This window comes from Lissotriton vulgaris, chromosome 1_2 (genome assembly GCF_964263255.1).
Source record: "Lissotriton vulgaris chromosome 1_2, aLisVul1.2, whole genome shotgun sequence".
NCBI classification, from domain to species: domain Eukaryota; kingdom Metazoa; phylum Chordata; class Amphibia; order Caudata; family Salamandridae; genus Lissotriton; species Lissotriton vulgaris.
Window position 1 is genome coordinate 323,760,342 of NC_141686.1, and position 20,653 is coordinate 323,780,994.

A 20,653-nucleotide genomic window follows, 5' to 3' on the forward strand; every position below is an offset into this window, starting at 1 on the left:
TTCGGAGTTGCCGCAACAAACTTGTGCAGCTCCCCACTACCGCTGACACCTGATTGCTTAAAGTTCGTTTGGTGTCTTATTTGATCCCAAGGCTCTTTACAACTGGTACTTGGGTCTTACTGAGCTCTTGGGGCCAGAAACCTGTATCTGGTTAGAGCCAGCACCTCTGTCTTATCCAGGTTCACTTTCAGTGAATTAGAGGTCATCCAGTTCATGGTGAGACAGAAGATCTTGACGTTGAGCTGTGTTTGGGGACAGTTATTAACTCTGACAATTAGCTGGGTGTCATCAGCGTAGTTGAATACCTGGCAGTTTTATTTTGCCAGTGCTTCCACCAGCGCCTGGAGATAAATATTGAATAGCAAGGGGGACAGCGCTGATCCTTGTGTGACCCCCAAACGTAGGACACCCTGTCTAGACATACATTACCTTAGTTGGACTTTTTGAGACCGATTTTCCATGAAGGAGGTAATCCACTATAATACCATCCCGGTAACTCCCATCCGCTGGTCACAGGCCAGCAGCTGAATGAAACAGTTAATTGAAAACTTGCTCTTGGAAGCACAAAAACTAGGTGCACTGTTGGATGGATGAATTTGTGTATAAATGACACTAGTGGATGAGTGAATGTAGTCACAAATGGGAAACTGCCTTCTAATGAGTGCAGGAACAAGGCGCACTGATGGATGAGTGAAAGAAGCAACAAATGGGAAACTGGTTTCTAGGGAGCGATGGAACCAGGCACATGGACGTATGAATGGATGAAACCATGAATGGGAAATCTTCTCGGGAGCGTAGGCACAGAGCTTATGGATGGACAGACGAATGAATGAACGTGGAGCTGGAGGATAGAAAAGAGCCGGAACCAGGATCACTGTTGAAGGAATGCGAAGTGGCTTCTCGAACGCAGGAACCAGGCGCACAGATGGCTGAGAGTGAATGAATGAATCAGTGAATGAGAAACCAGGTTCTTGGGAACGCAGGAGGACTGCTCAGTCATAGATTGAGAAGCTAAAGCATAAACTAGGACCGGAACCAGACTCACTGCTGCATGAATGAATGAATGATCTTCTAGGCGCACAAATAGATGTATGTATGTATAGATGGATGGATGGATGGAGGAATGAGTGAGCAAGTGAATGAATAAGCGAGCACAGCGATCAGGTGCCCTCGACTATGTCTATACTATGTCTAAAACAAGATCCAGCAACGTGGGGCAATTTTTCGACACTCCTGTGTTTTTACCTTCTTCTTTGAACAAGGTGAAATAACTGAATCCTGAAAAAGCAGCAGAATTAGTCCAGTTCGGGAATGAGCTCTGGCAAAACCAATAGGTCACCCTTTTGGGACCTGTTGGTTTTGCCAATACCTTTTGACAATGGTGTACAAAAATAAAAACACAATGATGTGACCATGTAATTTTGTAGGCGATTAGGTCTTTGCATGCTCGGGCAAAATGACTCAGAGGTCCTATTTTTTTTTTCTTCTATTTACTGATTTCCGATAAGTCAGTTTAAAAATAAAAAATATCTTGAAAAAGGTGGTGCGGAAGATCTCTTTTCAATATAAGTGTCTGGCAGCAATTTGCTGCTTTATTCCTACCCCATACCCAAAAGCCTCCCTCCAAAAAAAATTAAACAGGCTGCAGCAATAAAGGAGTGAGTTTGAGGTTGGGGAAAGCGGTAAACGAATGAGAGCAGCTAGGAAGCGTGGTAGAAGTGCCCAGGTGAGAAAGCAACACAGCATGGGGGTGGGGGAAGCAGACAAGCTTTGAGGATCAGTGACGGCATGTATTTGGGAGGGGAGCACACAAAGGAGAGAGCTCAAACACATGCACACTCATGGAATAATTAAGAAGAAAAAAAACAGTCCCTAAAAGTCAGTAGTGGAAGTATAGAAGCCAGCCAATCCCAGTAGGTCAAGAGGGGCTGCTCCAGGGGAGGGACAAGCAAAGCCATTGAATAAGAAGTAGATGAATGACAAGACAGCCAACCTATGGTAGGCGACGGGAGAGCTGTGATCTCACCGTGGCTCTTTTGTGGCGAGACTGCTTGTCCTGTCTGACAGGCGCGACCTAAGAAATATACAGGCAGATTGCATTTCCAGACACCAGTGGGACATTAAAGCCTGCCCTGGTCTTAGTCGCAAAATAAAAAAATAAAAATCAGTTCTATGAAAAGGCAGCAAGTCTCTGCCGCTTTTGTTGACTTTCTACTGCATGTGCGAATGTAGACCGAAACATCCCGTGGCAAAGACTAGCAGGATTACAGATTGAGCCCAATTTACTCGGACGAAAGTCCTGCTGGCTTGTAATTGTGGCTCTCAAATTACTACTCAAAATGGATTAAAACGTTTTTTTTTTTTATAGCCCACCCACCCTCGATTTTTTTTAAAATAAATTTGATTTGCCCACTGTCTTATCTGGCGTTCATACATTTGGCCCAAGCCTCGCAAAGAAAGCTATTACTTTGATTCTTCATGCTACCGACATCCTAATTTATCAAACACATATCTGCTTTTACGGAGGGTAAACCACTGCGTAAATGTGTTTACGAACATTACTTGAAAAGGAATGTGGAAAATGAAAACAAATATCCTTTTTGCTGTAACTCATGTTAAGCAGGTTTTAGTATATTTTCTGTACAGAGATACTAAATGTACCATTTTATAAATATTTGGAAGTTGTTTTCGCGTAGGATTTGAATTTTAAGCGTTGTCGATTGGAAGACAAAGGAGTGGAGGGTGTAATAAAAGTATTTAAAATTCTAGGAAAAATCAAATCACTTCAGATACAGTTTGAAAGTACAAAACCCAGAACTACTGCCCCAACCCCTCCCCCCCCCCCTCCGCCACACAGAACAGTTTTACTATTTATATAATTGGCTTCTGCTTTTGAACCATTAATTGGCCACCAGTACATTGCCTGTGGAGTGGGTGTGATGGGTGACTAGTCCCTTTAATTCGCCTGAATGTTGTATGAGGGGGGGTGACCAGTAAGGAGTCTCTTTCATTGGCTGGTGCATTGCCTCAGGAGGGGCTGGTTGACGAGTTATGGCAGTCTCCGGAAGGAGCTGGTGGTTGGATGGAGTATCTGCGCAGGGGTCGGGTGTGTACATGGATGGGTACCCATCCATGTCTATCCCCTAGGTGCACTGGGCCTGCTACTACAAGGTGCTCTTTGTGGGCTCGGGATAGAAGGCGAGGGGTCCCCAAACTGGTGGATGCTGTGTGAGCCAGCCAGGAGCCAATGTTCAATCGGCATCCCACCTGTGATCCCAGTGCCGACCCATGGTTCTGCAGAAGGGACCAGGAGTTTAAGCATTGAATTCCATATGGTGTCCTTGGAGTTCCCATCTTCACTCCAGATGGATAGCTGGGGTTATCTGTAGTCCCACAACAGATCCTTGTAGTTCCCATCTCACCTCCAGCTTGGGTTAGCTGTGGTCCGCAAAGGATGCTTGGAGTTCCCATCTCTCCTCCAAATGGATAGCTGGGGTTATCTAAAGTCCCTCAAGGGATCCATGGAGTTCCCATCTCACCTTCCAGTGGATAGCCTGGGTTGTACCATCTTATAAATATTTGGAAGTTGTTTTCGCGTAGAATTTGAATTTTAAGCATTATTTGTTGGTTGGAAGCCAAAGGAACGGAGGGTTTAGACAAAGTATTTAAAATTCTAGGGAAAAAAAGAAGTTTTCCTATCTATATAATTGGCTTCTGCTTTTGAACCTCACGGATCATTAAGAAAGGATCACACATCTTACATTTTCTAAACCTGGTAAAAAATTGAGCTGAGCAATGAAGAATGACATTGAAGCCTATAGGTGCTATATATGTTATGTATAAAATATACCTTATAGGACTAGCACCTGAGCAAGTCTTCCAAAAAGCTCCTCCCTCCCTCCCTCATTAAGAAGCTGTTATGGTTTGTTGCTGACGTGAGAGCTGCTCTGTTACTCCCATGTCTCGGGGACTCCGACAAGTGAACAAACGCTGTCTCTTCTAACCACGTGTGATCTTCGCGGACCGTTTTCAGTTTTATTTTGCACGTTTTGTGAGGTTTATCCCCGGGACCTGAATCATGTTCTGTTTGTGTCCAGAATTAATTTCCCAGGGCGTCTGTGTTTAAAAGATTGATTTAATTCACTATTTAGCCAAGGCTCCAACTTTAATTCCTCTATCTCCAACAGAAGTTTACAGAATTTTTAATTTAAAAAGTTTTTTGAATGTAAAGAGTATTTTTTAACCATTGTATTAAATGTAAGATCTGTTTGTCCGCAATATTGCGGTTTTATCAGTACATAAATGAATTGAAGTGCGAGGTTCAGGCGCTACAGTTAGGGAATAGTTTTTGGTGAGTTCATTTTAGTTTTGTAATCTAGTGCCTTGAAGCCAGAAGTACTGAAGTTGTTTACGCGCTGTCTAAGAAGAGGTGGCCACTGAAAGGGAAGTGTGCGGCTTCACAAAAATGTTGTCCCCACCCACAGGACGTGTAAACTCCCCCTTTTTTCGCGAGAACCCAGGATCGACTGGTACAGATTCAGGTCAGGTGTCAGATTTCTGCTACATGTAGTGCGAGGGGGGTGGCTGGTGAGGAGTCCCTTTCATTGGCCAGAATGTTGCCTGTTAAAAGGGGAGGGGTGACCAGTAAGCAGTCCCCTTCATTGGCTGGTACTTGGCTTCTGGAGGGGCTGGTTGATGGGTTGTGGCAGTCTGCGGAAGGAGCTGGAGGTCCGATGGGGTGTCTGCGCCGGGGTCGGTTATGGACATGGATGCGTACACATCCATGCCTAGCCCCTATGTACACAGGGCTGCTGTAAGGTGGTCGTTGTGGACTACGGGATGGACGGTGAGGGGTCACCAGACTGGTGGATGCTGTGTGAGCCAGCCAGGAGCCGGTGTTAAACCAGAATCCCACCTAGGATACCAGAGTGCTGATCCATGGTCCCGTAGTAGGGGCCGGGTGTTTATCCATTGAATTGCATATGGTGTCCTTGGAGTTCCCATCTCACTTCCAGCTGGGTTTATCCGTGGTCCCAATGGGGATACCTGCAGTTCCCATCTCACCTCCCAGTGTAAGCTGGGTTTATCCATGGTCCCAATGGGGATGCCTGCAGGTCCCACCTCACCTCCCAGTGTAAGCTGGGTTTATCCATGGTCCCAATGGGGATGCCTGCAGTTCCCATCTCACCTCCCAGTGTAAGCTGGGTTTATCCGTGGTCCCAATGGGGATGCCTGCAGTTCCCATCTCACCTCCCAGTGTAAGCTGGGTTTATCTGGGGTCCCAATGGGGATGCCTGCAGTTCCCATCTCACCTCCCAGTGTAAGCTGGGTTTATCCGTGGTCCCAATGGGGATGCCTGCAGTTCCCATCTCACCTCCCAGTGTAAGCTGGGTTTATCTGTGGTCCCAATGGGGATGCCTGCAGTTCCCATCTCACCTCCCAGTGTAAGCTGGGTTTATCCATGGTCCCAATGGGGATGCCTGCAGGTCCCACCTCACCTCCCAGTGTAAGCTGGGTTTATCCATGGTCCCAATGGGGATGCCTGCAGTTCCCATCTCACCTCCCAGTGTAAGCTGGGTTTATCCGTGGTCCCAATGGGGATGCCTGCAGTTCCCATCTCACCTCCCAGTGTAAGCTGGGTTTATCTGTGGTCCCAATGGGGATGCCTTCAGTTCCCATCTCACCTCCCAGTGTAAGCTGGGTTTATCTGTGGTCCCAATGGGGATGCCTGCAGTTCCCATCTCACCTCCCAGTGTAAGCTGGGTTTATCTGTGGTCCCAATGGGGATGCCTGCAGTTCCCATCTCACCTCCCAGTGTAAGTTGGGTTTTTCTGTGGTCCCAATGGGGATGCCTGCAGTTCCCATCTCACCTCCCAGTGTAAGCTGGGTTTATCCGTGGTCCCAATGGGGATGCCTGCAGGTCCCACCTCACCTCCCAGTGTAAGCTGGGTTTATCCGTGGTCCCAATGGGGATGCCTGCAGTTCCCATCTCACCTCCCAGTGTAAGTTGGGTTTATCCGTGGTCCCAATGGGGATGCCTGCAGGTCCCACTTCACCTCCCAGAGTAAGCTGGGTTTATCTGAGGGATCCTTGGAGTTCCCATGTCTCGTCCAGGTGGAAGCTGGGGTTAGGCGACCACCCCTCTTCCACCATAGTCACTTGGAGGGAACGCAACTGGTCAAAACTACCTCAGACCGAATGGGCAGCGACTCTTGGAATATCCAGACCACCATGCAAAACTGACCCTATCCTAGCCAATGAAAACTATAATAATAGATGGATCTCAAACTCACTAGATCTTGTACTTCCCATAAAATGCACCGAATACAAGCGCAGCACCAAGACTGCCCCCTGGTACTCCCAGGACCTACGAGAAAAACACCAGTGCAAAAAACTGGAGAGGAAGTGGCGTCTGGACTACTCACCCCTAAGCAAATCCACATATAGAGCCGCAATAAGAAAAAACGCCCAAGCGGCCTTCTTCAAAAAAAATATCAAAGCAGTGGCTTACAAGCCCAAGGAAATCTACCAAATTGCAAAAACCCTTATTAAACTCCCAGAAAAACCTCAAGATCCCCTTAACGCCCAACCGCGCTGTAATGACCTAGCAGAGATCTTTTACAATAAGATACAAACCATCTATTCCTCCTTTTCCCACACTCCGATCCCCACTTAACCCATCAAACCACCGGAGCTAGGGCCCCACCCCCCCTGCAACACTCTAAATTCGACCCCCTCTTGACTCTACCACACTACAATCCATTATGCACCAGGTGAAATCCGGTTCCCTTAACGACCCAGCACCACCGCGCACTCTGCTGACAGCAATCACACACATCTTACCCACCATTCTCGATCTGGTCAATGCCTCTCTGGCCACTGGGACCGTCCCGCCCGCCTGGAAACGAGCCATGGTCAAAGCCCTCCTTAAAAAGCCCAACTTAGACCCAAACAACCCAGGGAGCTACTGACCAATCTCCCTACTCCCCTGGCTAAGCAAGGTCGCTGAAAAACATGTCAATAAGATTCTGACTGAGTTCCTAGAGAGCAACCACCTGCTCGACCCCTCCCAGACAGGATTCCAACCCATGCATGGGACTGAGACTGCCCTCGTTGCGGTGAAAGAGGAGGCAAGGAAGATCATGGATCAAGGAGGCACTGCAGCTATTATCCTCCTTGACCTAAGTGCCGCCTTCCACACGGTAAATCATAACATCTTACTACACAGACTTATCACTCGAGGAGTCTCAACGTAAGCAATCACATGGTTTGAGCCCTTCTTGTCGGATCGCTCCATCCAAGTCTTTGAGGGCGCCTTTTGGCTGCGGTGTGCCGCAGGGCTCCTCTCTGAGCCCTACGCTCTTTAATATGTACATGAGCCCCCTAGCTGAGAATGTCTGCCCTTTCGGGATAAAAATCATCACTTACGCGGACAATACTCAGCTAGGGGTGGCCCTAAATCAACCTCACACTGAGCCCAATAATCCGAGGGTCTGTTTAGAATCTGGGATCTCATGGATGACATCGTCGTGTCTCAAATTAAACGGAGACAAGACTGAGCTGATGCTCTTAGGTAACCCCCCTCCCCCCACTATTGACTCCCTGTGGCCTTCTGTCTTGGACCTGCCCCAGACCCAAGGATACAATCAAGAGCCTGGGTATTTGGCTGGATAAGTCTTCATTTTGATCACCAAGCAACTAAACTCTCCGCCACCTGCTTCGGTATACTTAGGCTTATCCGGAAAATCCTTCCTTTACTACCCTGTAAGGTCCGGAAGATCAGGATTCAGGGCCTCCTACTGTCTCGCCTAGAGTTTGGGAATGACCTCTATCTAGGAGCCCCCCAAGCCACCCTAAACAACCTCCAGGTCACCCTTAACTGTGCAGCACGAACCTTCCTGCAGATCCCCCGCCGTCTTCCTGTTAAAACCGGACTTAATCTGCATTGGCTTCCAGTTAGGGAAATAATTTCATTCAAGAGCCTTTGTATCGCCCTTCTGGAAAACTTGTGCCACCATCAATCACCCCCTACCACCCCGACAGACCGCTCAGGTCAGCTTCCTCCTTCCTTGTCACAGTACCCAGGATCAAGAGCCAGATGCGGGGGGCGCTCATTCTCCTAGAACTCGGCCAAACTCTGGAACTCCCTTCCACCTGCGATCTGAACCTAATCTACTGACTTTTCGCAAAAAGCTAAAAACCCTGCTGTTTACCAACTAAGACTAGGCCCCTACCTCCCATCCACACTCGTTTACTTGCAGCGCTAGGACGCCTCAGGCTAGCTACCGCGCTATACAAATGATCTTTCCATTCCCACTGGGGATGCTTGGAGTTCCCATCTCACCTCCAAATGGATAGCTGAGGTTATCCGTGGTCCCTCAAGGGATCCATGGAGTTCCCATATCTCGTCCAGGTGGATAGCTGGGGTTATTTGCTGTCCCACGAGATGCTTGGAGTTTCCTTCTCGCCTCCAGGTGGATAGCTGGAGTTACCTGTGGTGGACCGCGTTATGGCATGCGTTGTAAAAGAATGCGGAAAAAAAGGCCTATATTCCCCCGTTGTCCCACAAGGATGCTTCGGGTGCCATGCTAGGTTTCGGACTATCTCGGAGGAAGCTGGTAATTGAAGCGCCTCGGCTTCAGGCAGTGTACACTTTCACTTTACCCAGTTGTAGCACGCGGACCAGTGGGCACCAGCTTTTACAGGAGCCGTACATTCTTTATTGTTTTCAGGTAAAAAGGCGCGATAAACAGGCAGACAAGTCTTGGAAACACTAGCAGCACATTAATAATACCATCATACATAAGAGCTAATATTACATAAATGCATTACTATTTAAACTGCAATTCAGACAAGTACTTGCTCCAATGTATGGTTCTCCAGCAGGCTCGGTGTAAGACGTCTGTACATTGATTCATTGTCGTTCCTGGAGCACAGGACAGCGGCACTAGTATCGTCCATAACGTGATGCTCCTTAAAGAGGGGCACCAGGCTTCTTTTGCAAATGGATGCTTTTTGGGAGCTGAAAATCATAAAATGCTCAATTCTATCTGTACCCCAAAAAGTGCAGTTTCACAAAGCATCCGATGAAATGTTTTTCCAAAAGGTCTCTTCGGTGGGTAATGTACTCAACTAGAATTTAAGCTCAAGATTGTGACGTTTTACCGGTAGGTTCGGTCTGTACAGTGGTCAGAGCACAGAGGGTCCTTCTAGGTACGGTAGCGAGCGGTCCAGGGTCCAAACTCTGCGACTCCTGTCCTTCTCACACCAGTATTTGTCCTTCAACAAGTTGATGGTTAAGGATTTGGCTCTGGTGAGGTCAGACCAGGGATCCGCCAAGCTCCTTCCCCTCTGCTGAACTCCACATACCGATAGCACCAGCTTCTACAAGTGCTTTGAAACCCAGCAACCTGGAGTGTTCGCCTTACCATTCACCTCAGCATGTGGGTTCTTATGCCGGCGCAACCTACAGAATTTATGCGAAGTGCGAGGTGAAGAGGGGTTAGGAGAGCGGTCACTTGGCCTGGGCACGTCTACGGAAGGAGATGGGGCTGGTGAGGGAATCAAGAGTAGGTCTGAGGCCTTGGCCTGAGCGTGGGAGAGAACTTGGATCTGTTCCACTTTTTGTGTTTAGAGATTTTACAAAATAAGGCTCGATTTGTTAGTAATAGTGGCCGAAACAGATGGACCTCGTTAAACACCAATATTCCGTTTCAGGATCCAAATCTTGAGGTATTCTTTCTTCAACAGTTAATAGGTCCAAAAACGTGTGTGTGGTAATCCTTTGTAACTGGTTAACTGGAAGATAACTCTGGTCTCTTGAGCACCATGATTGTTTTTAATGTGTTCTTGTGCCTTGATGTTGGGGGCATGTTTGTAGATGTTATACTTGGTGTCTCGCCACAAACAAAGTTCGGTGGATTTGTATCTACTGCGCAGTTTCCTGCCATCGTGGGTTAAGCGCCATATTGCATCAGATGCACAGTTTGCGCAGCGCTCCTGCCCCTTGCGCGAGGTTGCTCGGCTGGCTCCGCCGGCGTCCTCACCCCTGTAGCTCTGCGCCCCTTGGTCCTGACTGTGCAGCTCTCACTGATGTCCTCTTCTGTTCCCTGTCTGTGCAGCCCTCTGCTCTCTTCTGCTTCTTGGTTGGTGGCTGGGACCCTGTCCTACTCATGGCTCTTTGCACCTCGACGTAGCCTGCTCTGTCTTTAGCCAGGTGAACCACCCTCTTGCCAGCTGCAGACGCTCCAGGTGTGTATTACCAGTTATTTCGTTTATTTTCCAAGTGAAATGCCTTCTCTTGAGGGTGTTTTATTCTCTTGTTTGCCTGTGGTTCACAGGTCATTGAGGGGACCACCCAGAAAGGAAACCTCTCTGTGGGGGAGGGGAGACTTTTCCTGGCCATTGAGTCACTGAATGCCAGTTTCAAGGGTGTGCCGGTGTCAGAATTCACTTGCTACCTGCACTGTGGGGTGATGGGTGGATTGGAGTTTTTGATGAGCATAGGAGGAGATGTGGGCTTTGGGCCCCTTGCTTTAGGATGGTCTCCATGTGTTGAAGGTGGAAGGAAGGAAGGAGGGATGGCTGGCTGGCTGGCTGGGTGGATGAGTGACTGTGTGTGTCCTCCAGGGCTTAATTCCATTAGTTTTGGGGTAGGGGGTGGGGGGGTGGTGAGGTGAGGGATGGCCATCTGAGACTGCCCTACTAGCAGTGCAATGTGACATTACCATCTCTAGGGAGTGAGTGTGTAATGTAGCCCTCTCTGGGAATGGGCCCTGCAGGGAGAGTCCAGTATGTGACTTATCCCTCTTCGGGTTTGGGTTACTCAGGGTGGTCCGATGTGTGATGTATCCTTCTCTGGGTATGGGTCTCTCAGGAAAGGTATGTTGTGTTACGTATCCCTTTTCGGGTCTGGGTTCCTCGGGGGTGGTGTCGGGGGCGGTGTTGTGATGTTGTCCTCCCTGGGGTCTGCTCCCCATTGGTCCGCGTCTGCACCGGGAGGTGATCCGCCCACCCCAGTGGTAAGGTATTGGGGATGGACAAGCTTCCCCCACACATGGACAGCATTAATGGAGTGCTGTTTGAGGGACAGGAGCTGAAAGAACCGAGCACTGAGGCAGAGTAACATTCCCACAGCACCGGGAGCTGCTTTAATAGTAAGATTAGGGTTTTGGGCGGCGGATACTCCTCGTGCGTTTTGTGGAGGCCTTCTTTAGACTCTAGGTCTTTCTTGTGAGAGCTTTGTTGTCCTCGCCCGACTGAGCCCCGTTGACTGTGGTGGTGCTCGAGGCTTCTGAGACCCCTTTAGCCTGCAGTCGGAAGTCCCCTCTTTCATTGACCGAATTAGAACAATTGCTGTGTGTAAACTGACCCACTGATTAACAGTCGATTTTTGTTCAAAATGTTTTCTCACCCCAATAATCTGTTGAACTCCTGTAAACACCCACACATTTGAGCATGGCAATTCAGTCTGACAGGCAACCCTTAGCTTGACCCTCCAAACGTATCTGTTTGCGATGGAGGCAAGCCTTGTCCCCTTATAAGTAATTAGAATTTCTGTAGAGACCTGGAAAGGTCACCTGTGGGCCGGTGTCCTTCACCCCCTCCCCATATTATCTGACCTAAAGTGTGGTCTGCAAGCAGTTCCTTTGGGGTGGGCAGAGAAGAAGTATGTAGTTACCTACCCATTGTGCTCTGAAGCATACCCTGGTACCAGCTTCCTCCGGTGGAGCCGGAAGGGGAAGCTGCTGGCTCTGTGGGACAGACTTTCATAGCGAAGGCAGACAGGGCAGTCCTTTAAATGCACAACTATCTGTGGTGTGTCCGCCTCAGTCTGTCCAACTGACCGTCCCTACTTCAGGCACGTGCCATCGGATTGTTCTGTTGTGGGACTCTTCCTCAGAGCTATGAGTGGGCAAAGTGGGGCCTTCGAAGTGAAGAGCCCACGCTATCTATCTTTGGCCAGTGTGACATACGCCACCAAAAGGTTGATCCCTGAACTTGCAAGCCCCCTGGTCACAGCAGAGCTCACCTGTCCTAGCCTGCACTGCCTCTTCTTGGCCATGTGTTGGAAAGTCCCAGTGTGAAGCTGCCCTTTGTAGACCAGTAGCCGCTTAATTTTAATTATTGAACACTGCATGCGGCATGTTTGAAGCAGCTAGAAAAGAACCTCCCTGAATGAGCATCTAAGTGTCGACGAGCCCATCTGTGTGAGGCTTGAGGTTTGAGTGAGACCTTTTGGCTTCCATGGGCACCACCAGAGGTCTTGGGACCAGGGCGCGTCCAAGCCCGATCCAGTCTTTGGGTTCCTGGGTTTGCGGCTGGTGCATGCTTCAAGTCTGAGGGTTGAGTTGAGGTAAGGACTTGGGATGGTTGCTGGTGGTGGTCTCTTCCTGGACGTGTAGCTGCTGCTCCCTTTCTTCTCCCCGCTAGTACCATGTTGCTTCTTCTGATTGACTCTCTGCTGTCTCTAACTGGTGCTGGGGAATATCCCCTCTTCTGTCTCCTTTTTCTCTTCCAGCAGCTCCCTCTCCCTCATCTTCCCTAACCTATCCAAACCCCCTAGTGGGGCGCAGACCCCCTCCCCAGTTCTTTGCGCGGGATGGATGACTCGGAGGTGGAATCGACGGCTAGCATCCTGGCCTCCGTGAAGGAGCAAGAGGCGCAGTTTGAGAAGCTGACGCGGGCGCTGGAGGAGGAGCGGCGCCATGTCTCCGCCCAGCTGGAGCGGGTGCGGGTCACCCCACAGGACGGGGCCCCCATGGCCAATGGCACCCTGACCCGCCGGCAGCAGGTAACGCTTTCCTCTCCTGCCCTCCCATGGTCCTGGAGGGAAATGGGCAGCAGAGGGTGTTTGGAGCAGAGGATGGTCTTGGTTGCCCCTGGTCGGAGCAGTGTGCTTTGCAGGTCGGTGCAGAGCCTGGGAGTCCTCTTTGTGGGCGAGAAGGGGCATGCCTACTAGGGAGGGAGAAACTGTGCATGGCTTCTGTTTATGGTGTTTGTCTGATGAACAGGTATGTGTAAGACTCCACGCACTGAGTCATCTGGTGAGTGAAGTCATGCTGCCCTGGAGTCAAACAAAAAAATGTGTGCACGGCTTACTGAGCGCCTTCTCTCTTCCTGTCCAAAACACATCCGCTTCACTCCTTTCTTTTCTCGTCTATCCTTCCTGCAATCTCCTTTCGGCTGGTGTCTTTACATTCACTCCGGACTGTTTTCAGCACAACATGGGATTTTTCTGATAGTGTGGACGGTGACGTGAGTGACACTACCTATAGAGTAATGTGGCCAAAGGCTCTTGCATGGTCATTCAGAACTTATCCCTGGATTTCATGTTTGTTTTTGTGCTGTAGAACGGTGTAGGCTTTTCTCCAAAGAGTGGTCTGTTGTAGGCAGTTATGTTCTCGCAGATGTTTGCCGTCACTCTAGGTTACCTTTCTCCAACCCAAGCATAGATGATGCAAAGGAAAGATCTTTGCATCAAATGATATCAGACCTGTGTTCCAACTCTGACCTCTGCTCCCTGTTGCATCCTCCTCTTGGTGCCTGAAGATGGATGGCATGTCCCTCTGTCCTCAACAATGCTCCACTCTCCGAGGACGCGCTCTTCCACTGGCAGAGGACTCATTCATCCAGTGCACTCCACTGGGACATGCTGTATTCGCTTTCTCGAAGAGTGGGAAGAGGGTCCCCAGCATAACTCCCTACCATGCCATGGGCCTGTTCTGGTATACTGGTCAATATTTTTCTTATCGACACATGAAAAATACTGGTCAATATTTTTCTTATCGACACATGAAAAATATCTTCCTTGATGAAGTGGTTCTTTTGGCAGTGCATTCTCTGAAGGAGGTCTGGAATGAATCTGTGGGTGCAAAAGTTCATCCAGTCTGGAGTGGTCATCTGATGAGAAGAGGCCCCTGGGAGATGGCTGTGCCCTTGCTGTGCTTCTGACCACCTAAAAGTGGTTGGTGTTCACTGAAGGCAACTGGAAGGTAAAATAATATCCAGCAGATGTTGGTTCAGTAAAGAGGAACTAGCAAGCACGGACAGCGCAGGTGCTACCCCAATCTTTCATAACTGCACACAAGGTAAACATCCCTCCCCACCACTATTATTCCTGCACCTACCAGGGCATAAGAGCGTGCTTGTAACAATAATGGTCTCTGTCTTTGAGACTTTCATTTGAAAGGTACCACATAAAATGCCGCCACATACTCCAGGCAGATTAATCGCTAGCTGCAGTGTTGGGGCAAATGATGTCTTGGAGTGTCCTCCCTTCTTATAGTACCCCGAAGTTCTCCTGTTTGAGTCAGCGACATAAAGAGTCAAGAACTCATCCACTCTCTACGAACTGATGGGATACTCTGGTTCTGACCCAAGCATGAAGGAGCCTGAGGGGGTGGGGAGATGGGGGAGAGATATTCGCCCCTTGTGCTGCAGAGACTTGTCCACATTCAAGCATACTGTCTGAGCTGGAGAGACCATTGGGAGGGGAGCACCTTGTCAATAGCAAAATTGTTCTGTCTATTCGTATGTCTCTTCTGATCCAGAGAGCTGTTCAATGTTGGGGAGAAAAACTGCCAGTAGCAACGGCTACCCCTCAAAATAGGGTGAAAACCTTTCCAAAACATGTTGCGGCAATAGGATATACACTTTCTAATCAGGGAAGTGGTGTAGTCATACATGCTAAACATGTACTTGTATCAATGGAGGCGGAAATACTAGTAAAACACCTGAATAGTGCTATTGTATTCTTGATTACTCATGAAATGGGGGTTACTGAGGTGGGTGCCATCACCCAAAAAATCATAGCTACTGGTGGAATTTAGGCATGGCCAGAAACTTTGAGGTACCAGAAATTGTACCTGATGGCGTCTAAGTGCATCAGTGGGTATCCCCTGGCACTTGTCGCCAATGGAGGGATTCTTCATGTTGGGTTCCAATCCTAAAGCACCCTTTGTCTCCTTCATCTCCTGTTACTCATCCTGGGCTTCCGATAAGTGACTCGTGCACACCAAGATCCAGCCAGCTATGTTTGTCTCCTCTGTTAGACAGCCTCTTGGACTGTCCAACAACTTTGCTCCTGAACTCAAGTACATATGGGCTGTGTGGCCCGTGCGGTTGTGGAATGCATACTCTTCTGACCAGGCATTGGTGCATCCGATCCTCCGTGTCTCTTTTCTGCTTTAGGCCCATGCTGGGAATAGAAGTCCTGAACCTCTGCTGTCAACCCATCCATGTTTAAACCACTGTGATCTTCTTGCTCGTGACCCATGAGGCAAATCGTGAAGGGGTGGGAGTAGCGGCTTCATGCATGAACCTTGCATGCCTGTTCGCAATCCCACTTTCGTAGCCTTTGCTTTTTTTTCTGGCCGTGCCCCAAATATGAAGGGGGCTCGCAGTTTGGAAGGCAAAAGCACAAGTTTCATCATGTATGTATGAAATTCTGTTTAGTTACTTCCTGCTGCTTCCTCAAATTGTTAATCTTTTGAACTTTCAGAGCCCTCCATTTCCTTCCTCTCATATCCCATGTGCCAGGTCTTGCTTTCCTTCACATTGCCATGGCAGACAGCAGACTTTGCTTTCCCTATTTGGCGTACCGTCCAGCTCCTCTGCGTACCGTACCATTTCGTTCCTCTGCGTACCGTACCATTGCGTTCCTCTGCGTACCGTACCATCCCGCTCCTCTGCGTACCGTACCATTGCGTTCCTCTGCGTACAGTACCATCCCGCTCCTCTGCGTACCGTACCGTCACGCTCATCTGCGTACCATACAGTCAAGCTACTCACCGTATTGTCACGCTCCTCTGCGTACCGTACCGTCACACTCCTCTGTATCCCTTCACGCTTCTTCCTTGTCACCAACGCTCATTCATGTTTTAACAGTCCCTTGTTGACTCTGGATCCAGTGTTCTCACTGTCTTTACACTTGTGGTGTTTCACATTAACATCTTTGCCCATGTAAGATTTAAGAATCCTCTTTTTGTTTTGTTTTTTCTTTTCAGAACGGGCGTCTGGTGGGCGATGTGGAGGTAGAGAGACCGAAATACCAAGAGCGGAAATTAAACGGACCGCAGGTGAGTGCCGGCAGGAGTGTCCTGAGTGGTGGCAGAGGTGTTTGTGGCTGTTGTGTTAAATCAGGTTAAGAAAGCTGCCAGATAGAAACAGATTCTCTATCGATTTAGCTTTCGAACGATTCTACACATTAGGTCTTTTCGTCCGGCTCATCCATACTGCATGTGTGTTTGTCCAGTTAGTTCAATGGAAGCAAAACTTGACCAAAACACAGAAAATGCGTTTGGGTAGCCACTGATGTGCAAAGACGTCACCCCTGCAGGGCATGGGGCACCTTTGACTTGCACTCGGCTTGGTTTTGTGGTAGCACTGATTGAGCGCTCGAAGAGAACCGCATGGCAGAGAGACCGGAAGTGATGGGGAGCAGCACAGCCCATTGAAATGCAAATTCAACCCCAAAAGTTAAGTTGAAAGGAGCACCAAATATGGCTAAAGCAGGGTGAGGCACGAGGAATGTTGCATTCGGAAAACCTGTCCGGCTCTTTTGCAGAAAGGATTTCTTTTAAATCCACAAGTGTGCTGTTGATCTAAATAAAATGCATTAAACTGAAGTTCCAAAAATATCTGGTCATTCTGTTATGTAGAAATAATGAAACATTTTGAACTTCTAAATCTGCTGATCTTTGCTCCTTGTCGCTCAACAGCACCAAGTGGGGCTAATCTGGTGCTAGAGTGTGGCTAATCTGGTGCTAGAGTGTGGCTAATCTGGTGCTAGTGTGTGGCTAATCTGGTGCTAGAGTGTGGCTAATCTGGTGCTAGAGTGTGGCTAATCTGGTGCTAGAGTGTGGCTAGTCTGGTGCTAGAGTGTGGCTAGTCTGGTGCTAGAGTGTGGCTAGTCTGGTGCTAGAGTGTGGCTAGTCTGGTGCTAGAGTGTGGCTAGTCTGGTGCTAGAGTGTGGCTAGTCTGGTGCTAGAGTGTGGCTAGTCTGGTGCTAGAGTGTGGCTAATCTGGTGCTAGAGTGTGGCTAATCTGGTGCTAGAGTGTGGCTAGTCTGGTGCTAGAGTGTGGCTAGTCTGGTGCTAGAGTGTGGCTAGTCTGGTGCTAGAGTGTGGCTAGTCTGGTGCTAGAGTGTGGCTAGTCTGGTGCTAGAGTGTGGCTAGTCTGGTGCTAGAGTGTGGCTAGTCTGGTGCTAGAGTGTGGCTAGTCTGGTGCTAGAGTGTGGCTAGTCTGGTGCTAGAGTGTGGCTAGTCTGGTGCTAGAGTGTGGCTAGTCTGGTGCTAGAGTGTGGCTAGTCTGGTGCTAGAGTGTGGCTAGTCTGGTGCTAGAGTGTGGCTAGTCTTCGCGACCACCTTCTCTTGAGGGAATATTTCATATCCAGCCAAATTTGCTGCCAAGTGCCCAAATGTCGTTTGACACATTAACCCAGTCTTGGCCAGTGAAGATACTTTCTGTTCTAGGGCTGTAGGTTTGTTGTTAGTTCTACAAATCTCAGTATGCATCAGGCTGCCTCAGCAGCCAGCACTGACTGACCCTGCTGCACGTGGGAGGCTTGTGGTCCGTTGGAGATCTGTGGGAGACTGTCTTCGGCTTGTTGACCTACACATACACCTGGAGGTAGGAGAGGTTTTCGGGGTTTATCACTGCTACCGTTGAAGCAGGGATGCTACTGGGGGTATCAGATTGAAAGGAAAGCTTTCTTGTCAACTTCTCCCTGAGGGCGCCCTCCAGGTGGACCAGATGGAGATTATCTTCAACTCTTCAGGAATTCTGAGTTGGATTGCAAAAAGGTGAAAAACAGCCAGCTGATGGTCGCATAACTAATTACGCGCCCCCTAGCTGACTGTCTTTTACCTTTTTGCAATCCAACTCGAATTCCTTAAAATGAGTTGCAACACTTCTATATACAGATTTCACTATGCACCCAGCGTACTGGATTATTTTCAGAATAACACGACTACTTTGACTTGACAAGATAACTTTTAAGGTACTCTTGTGAATAGGGGGTTAGCGGTTTCCCCCTGTGAAGGACAAGTATCTCAACTATATTTGCTCAATACTATACGGCTAGCAAGGGATTGGGACCCATCACTCCTTTTCTCCCAGAATCACATCTGCTTGCAGTATGCTAGTTTCGTGCAGCAGGCAGGTCTTATAAGATCATAGTCTGTTTGATCCCGTGGAGCAGACAGGTCCGATCAGCTCACAGTATGCGTGATCCCGTGGACCAGGCAGGTCCTATCGAATCATATTATGCATGATCTCGGGGGAGCAAGCAGGCCCTGTATAATCACAGCATGTCATGTTGTATAATACCTCTGCTGATATTTTTCCAGAAAACTAAGGCTGGAAGATTGGCAAACATTTCACAATGGCCGAGATTCGCTTGTCATCGCGGGTGTTGTAAAAGAAGCCACCCTTACTGGCACTTTGAGGTGACCTCCTACATCGATGTTGCCTCTGTTGGTCCTCCTTGTCATCTAGGTGTGAACAAAGGGTACCTCGCATCCATATGAGGCCATGTTGAGGCACCACTCCATATTTGTATTTGAGCTTCGAGTACCTCCCATCCATCCATGTGAAGCCATTTGAAGGCACCCAAGAGGCAGATGGTTACTCCTTGCTTGTGACGTATGTGACTAGATGATATTTACAACAAGGGGTGGTGAGGGACAGAGTCTCTGAATTAAGCAGAAAGCTCTCACCCAGTCAAGAGATCAGGGCTAGATCCAACACCGTTTTTTAGCTCACTGCACCATCCCAGTTTCAGAACCTGGCTGTATGCAAATTAGTCTGTTCCTGTCCCAGTGCATGATGGGAACAGGGCAAACCAAACTACAAAAGCCAATTCTTACACTGGGAAGGAAACAAGCTCCCGGGGACCGGTTTCTGGCATTACAGCCGTCTTCGGCCCGGTTTGCTTGAATCCTGATGGTGCAATGAGCAAGGGTCTCACATCTGAGAATACCCTTCCACGCTTAGGGTGGACAAAAATATTTACAACAAGGGGTGGTGAGGGACAGAGTCTCTGAATTAAGCAGAAAGCTCTCACCCAGTCAAGAGATCAGGGCTAGATCCAACACCGTTTTTTAGCTCACTGCACCATCCCAGTTTCAGAACCTGGCTGTATGCAAATTAGTCTGTTCCTGTCCCAGTGCGTGATGGGAACAGGGCAAACCAAACTACAAAAGCCAATTCTTACACTGGGAAGGAAACAAGCTCCCGGGGACCGGTTTCTGGCATTACAGCCGTCTTCGGCCCGGTTTGCTTGAATCCTGATGGTGCAATGAGCAAGGGTCTCACATCTGAGAATACCCTTCCACGCTTAGGGTGGACAAAAATATTTACAACAAGGGGTGGTGAGGGACAGAGTCTCTGAATTAAGCAGAAAGCTCTCACCCAGTCAAGAGATCAGGGCTAGATCCAACACCGTTTTTTAGCTCACTGCACCATCCCAGTTTCAGAACCTGGCTGTATGCAAATTAGTCTGTTCCTGTCCCAGTGCATGATGGGAACAGGGCAAACCAAACTACAAAAGCCAATTCTTACACTGGGAAGGAAACAAGCTCCCGGGGACCGGTTTCTGGCATTACAGCCGTCTTCGGCCCGGTTTGCTTGAATCCTGATGGTGCAATGAGCAAGGGTCTCACGTCTGTATGTGACTAGATGAAGCATTGACTAGTTGTTTCGCCCTTCATATCCAAATCTCATGTAGGTTTCCTTTTTAACGACAGTCGCTCCTATGTCTTCTTCAAATCCTGCACTTGTGCACCAAATACTAGTCCTTAACCCCCGCCCCACCCTAGTATGCATGCCTCTTAAATGGACAACCTGTTGTACTCTCCGTGCGGTTGGTGGACCCCTCCGAGGCAGAGGTACAAGAAGCCTTCTTAGTTGAACCCTATGACCAGACTAGATCTACCTCTTTTACAGAAGCTTTCTCTCCACCCATCCTGATCCATTTCCACCATATAGTTGTGACTCACTAAGGTTTTAGTAAACGACTGCTTTTTCTAAATGTTTGTATAACCACGTAAATCCCTGTTTGCAGCAGTTCCTGCTGGTCGACTTGGGCAGTGTTTAGGTCTCGCCTAGGCAACGCTTGCGCTGTCTCTCTGCTGTATTCAGGTATGGACTTCAAGCTCTGCCCATTTTCAGCCCAACTTTTCAAGTGGTTCCTCTTACAGTCCTTTGTAAATGGTGGCTTTTGATTTGTGAATAGGCTCAGTAGTCCCTCAGCAGTCCATCATTAGTACCTCCCTCTCTTTTTGCGATTTCCCATTAGGACAGCCCCGCTTAAATGTGTCCTTACTCTGAAGATTTCATTATCAGTTAGTGAGCACTATTTAGTTAATTACTGTCTTGCTGAAGCAGGCATGACATTCTGTACGGCTTTTGCAACCTGCTCTAGTTTTTAGTTGCTGTACGAACCTTAAAAACTTTTCTTTTCAAAGCTGGAACAGTGTGATTTCCTGGCCCTGGTTTGTTATGTCTGTCATGAGCGCCAAGAAACCGTTTCGGTGTACGTGCGCGGTAGAAATCATTTAACATAACATAACATACGAGACCTGACCTGTTATCCCGCTTCTGCAACTCATGATGCTGCAGAGAAGGTCATATTTTAAGTGTTTTACTGTAA

At 48.6% G+C, this 20,653-nt stretch overlaps 1 protein-coding gene across 12 annotated transcripts in view; it reads left to right on the plus strand.

The window, feature by feature from the left end:
* CTNND1 (catenin delta 1) overlaps positions 1–20,653 on the plus strand; it is a 246,753-nt gene that overhangs the window by 139,620 nt on the left and 86,480 nt on the right. For 5 of the 12 annotated variants that reach the window (XM_086953387.1, XM_086953390.1, XM_086953382.1 and 2 more), the window contains exons 3-5: positions 10,122–10,251; positions 12,524–12,793; positions 16,008–16,079. In XM_086953387.1, coding sequence (XP_086809513.1) covers positions 12,602–12,793; positions 16,008–16,079 — 264 coding nt within the window. In that variant the 5' untranslated portion in view covers positions 10,122–10,251; positions 12,524–12,601. Of the gene's footprint in view, positions 1–10,121; positions 10,252–12,520; positions 12,794–16,007; positions 16,080–20,653 lie in introns of all 12 variants that reach the window. The other 7 variants (XM_086953384.1, XM_086953388.1, XM_086953391.1 and 4 more) reach the window with 3 other exon arrangements.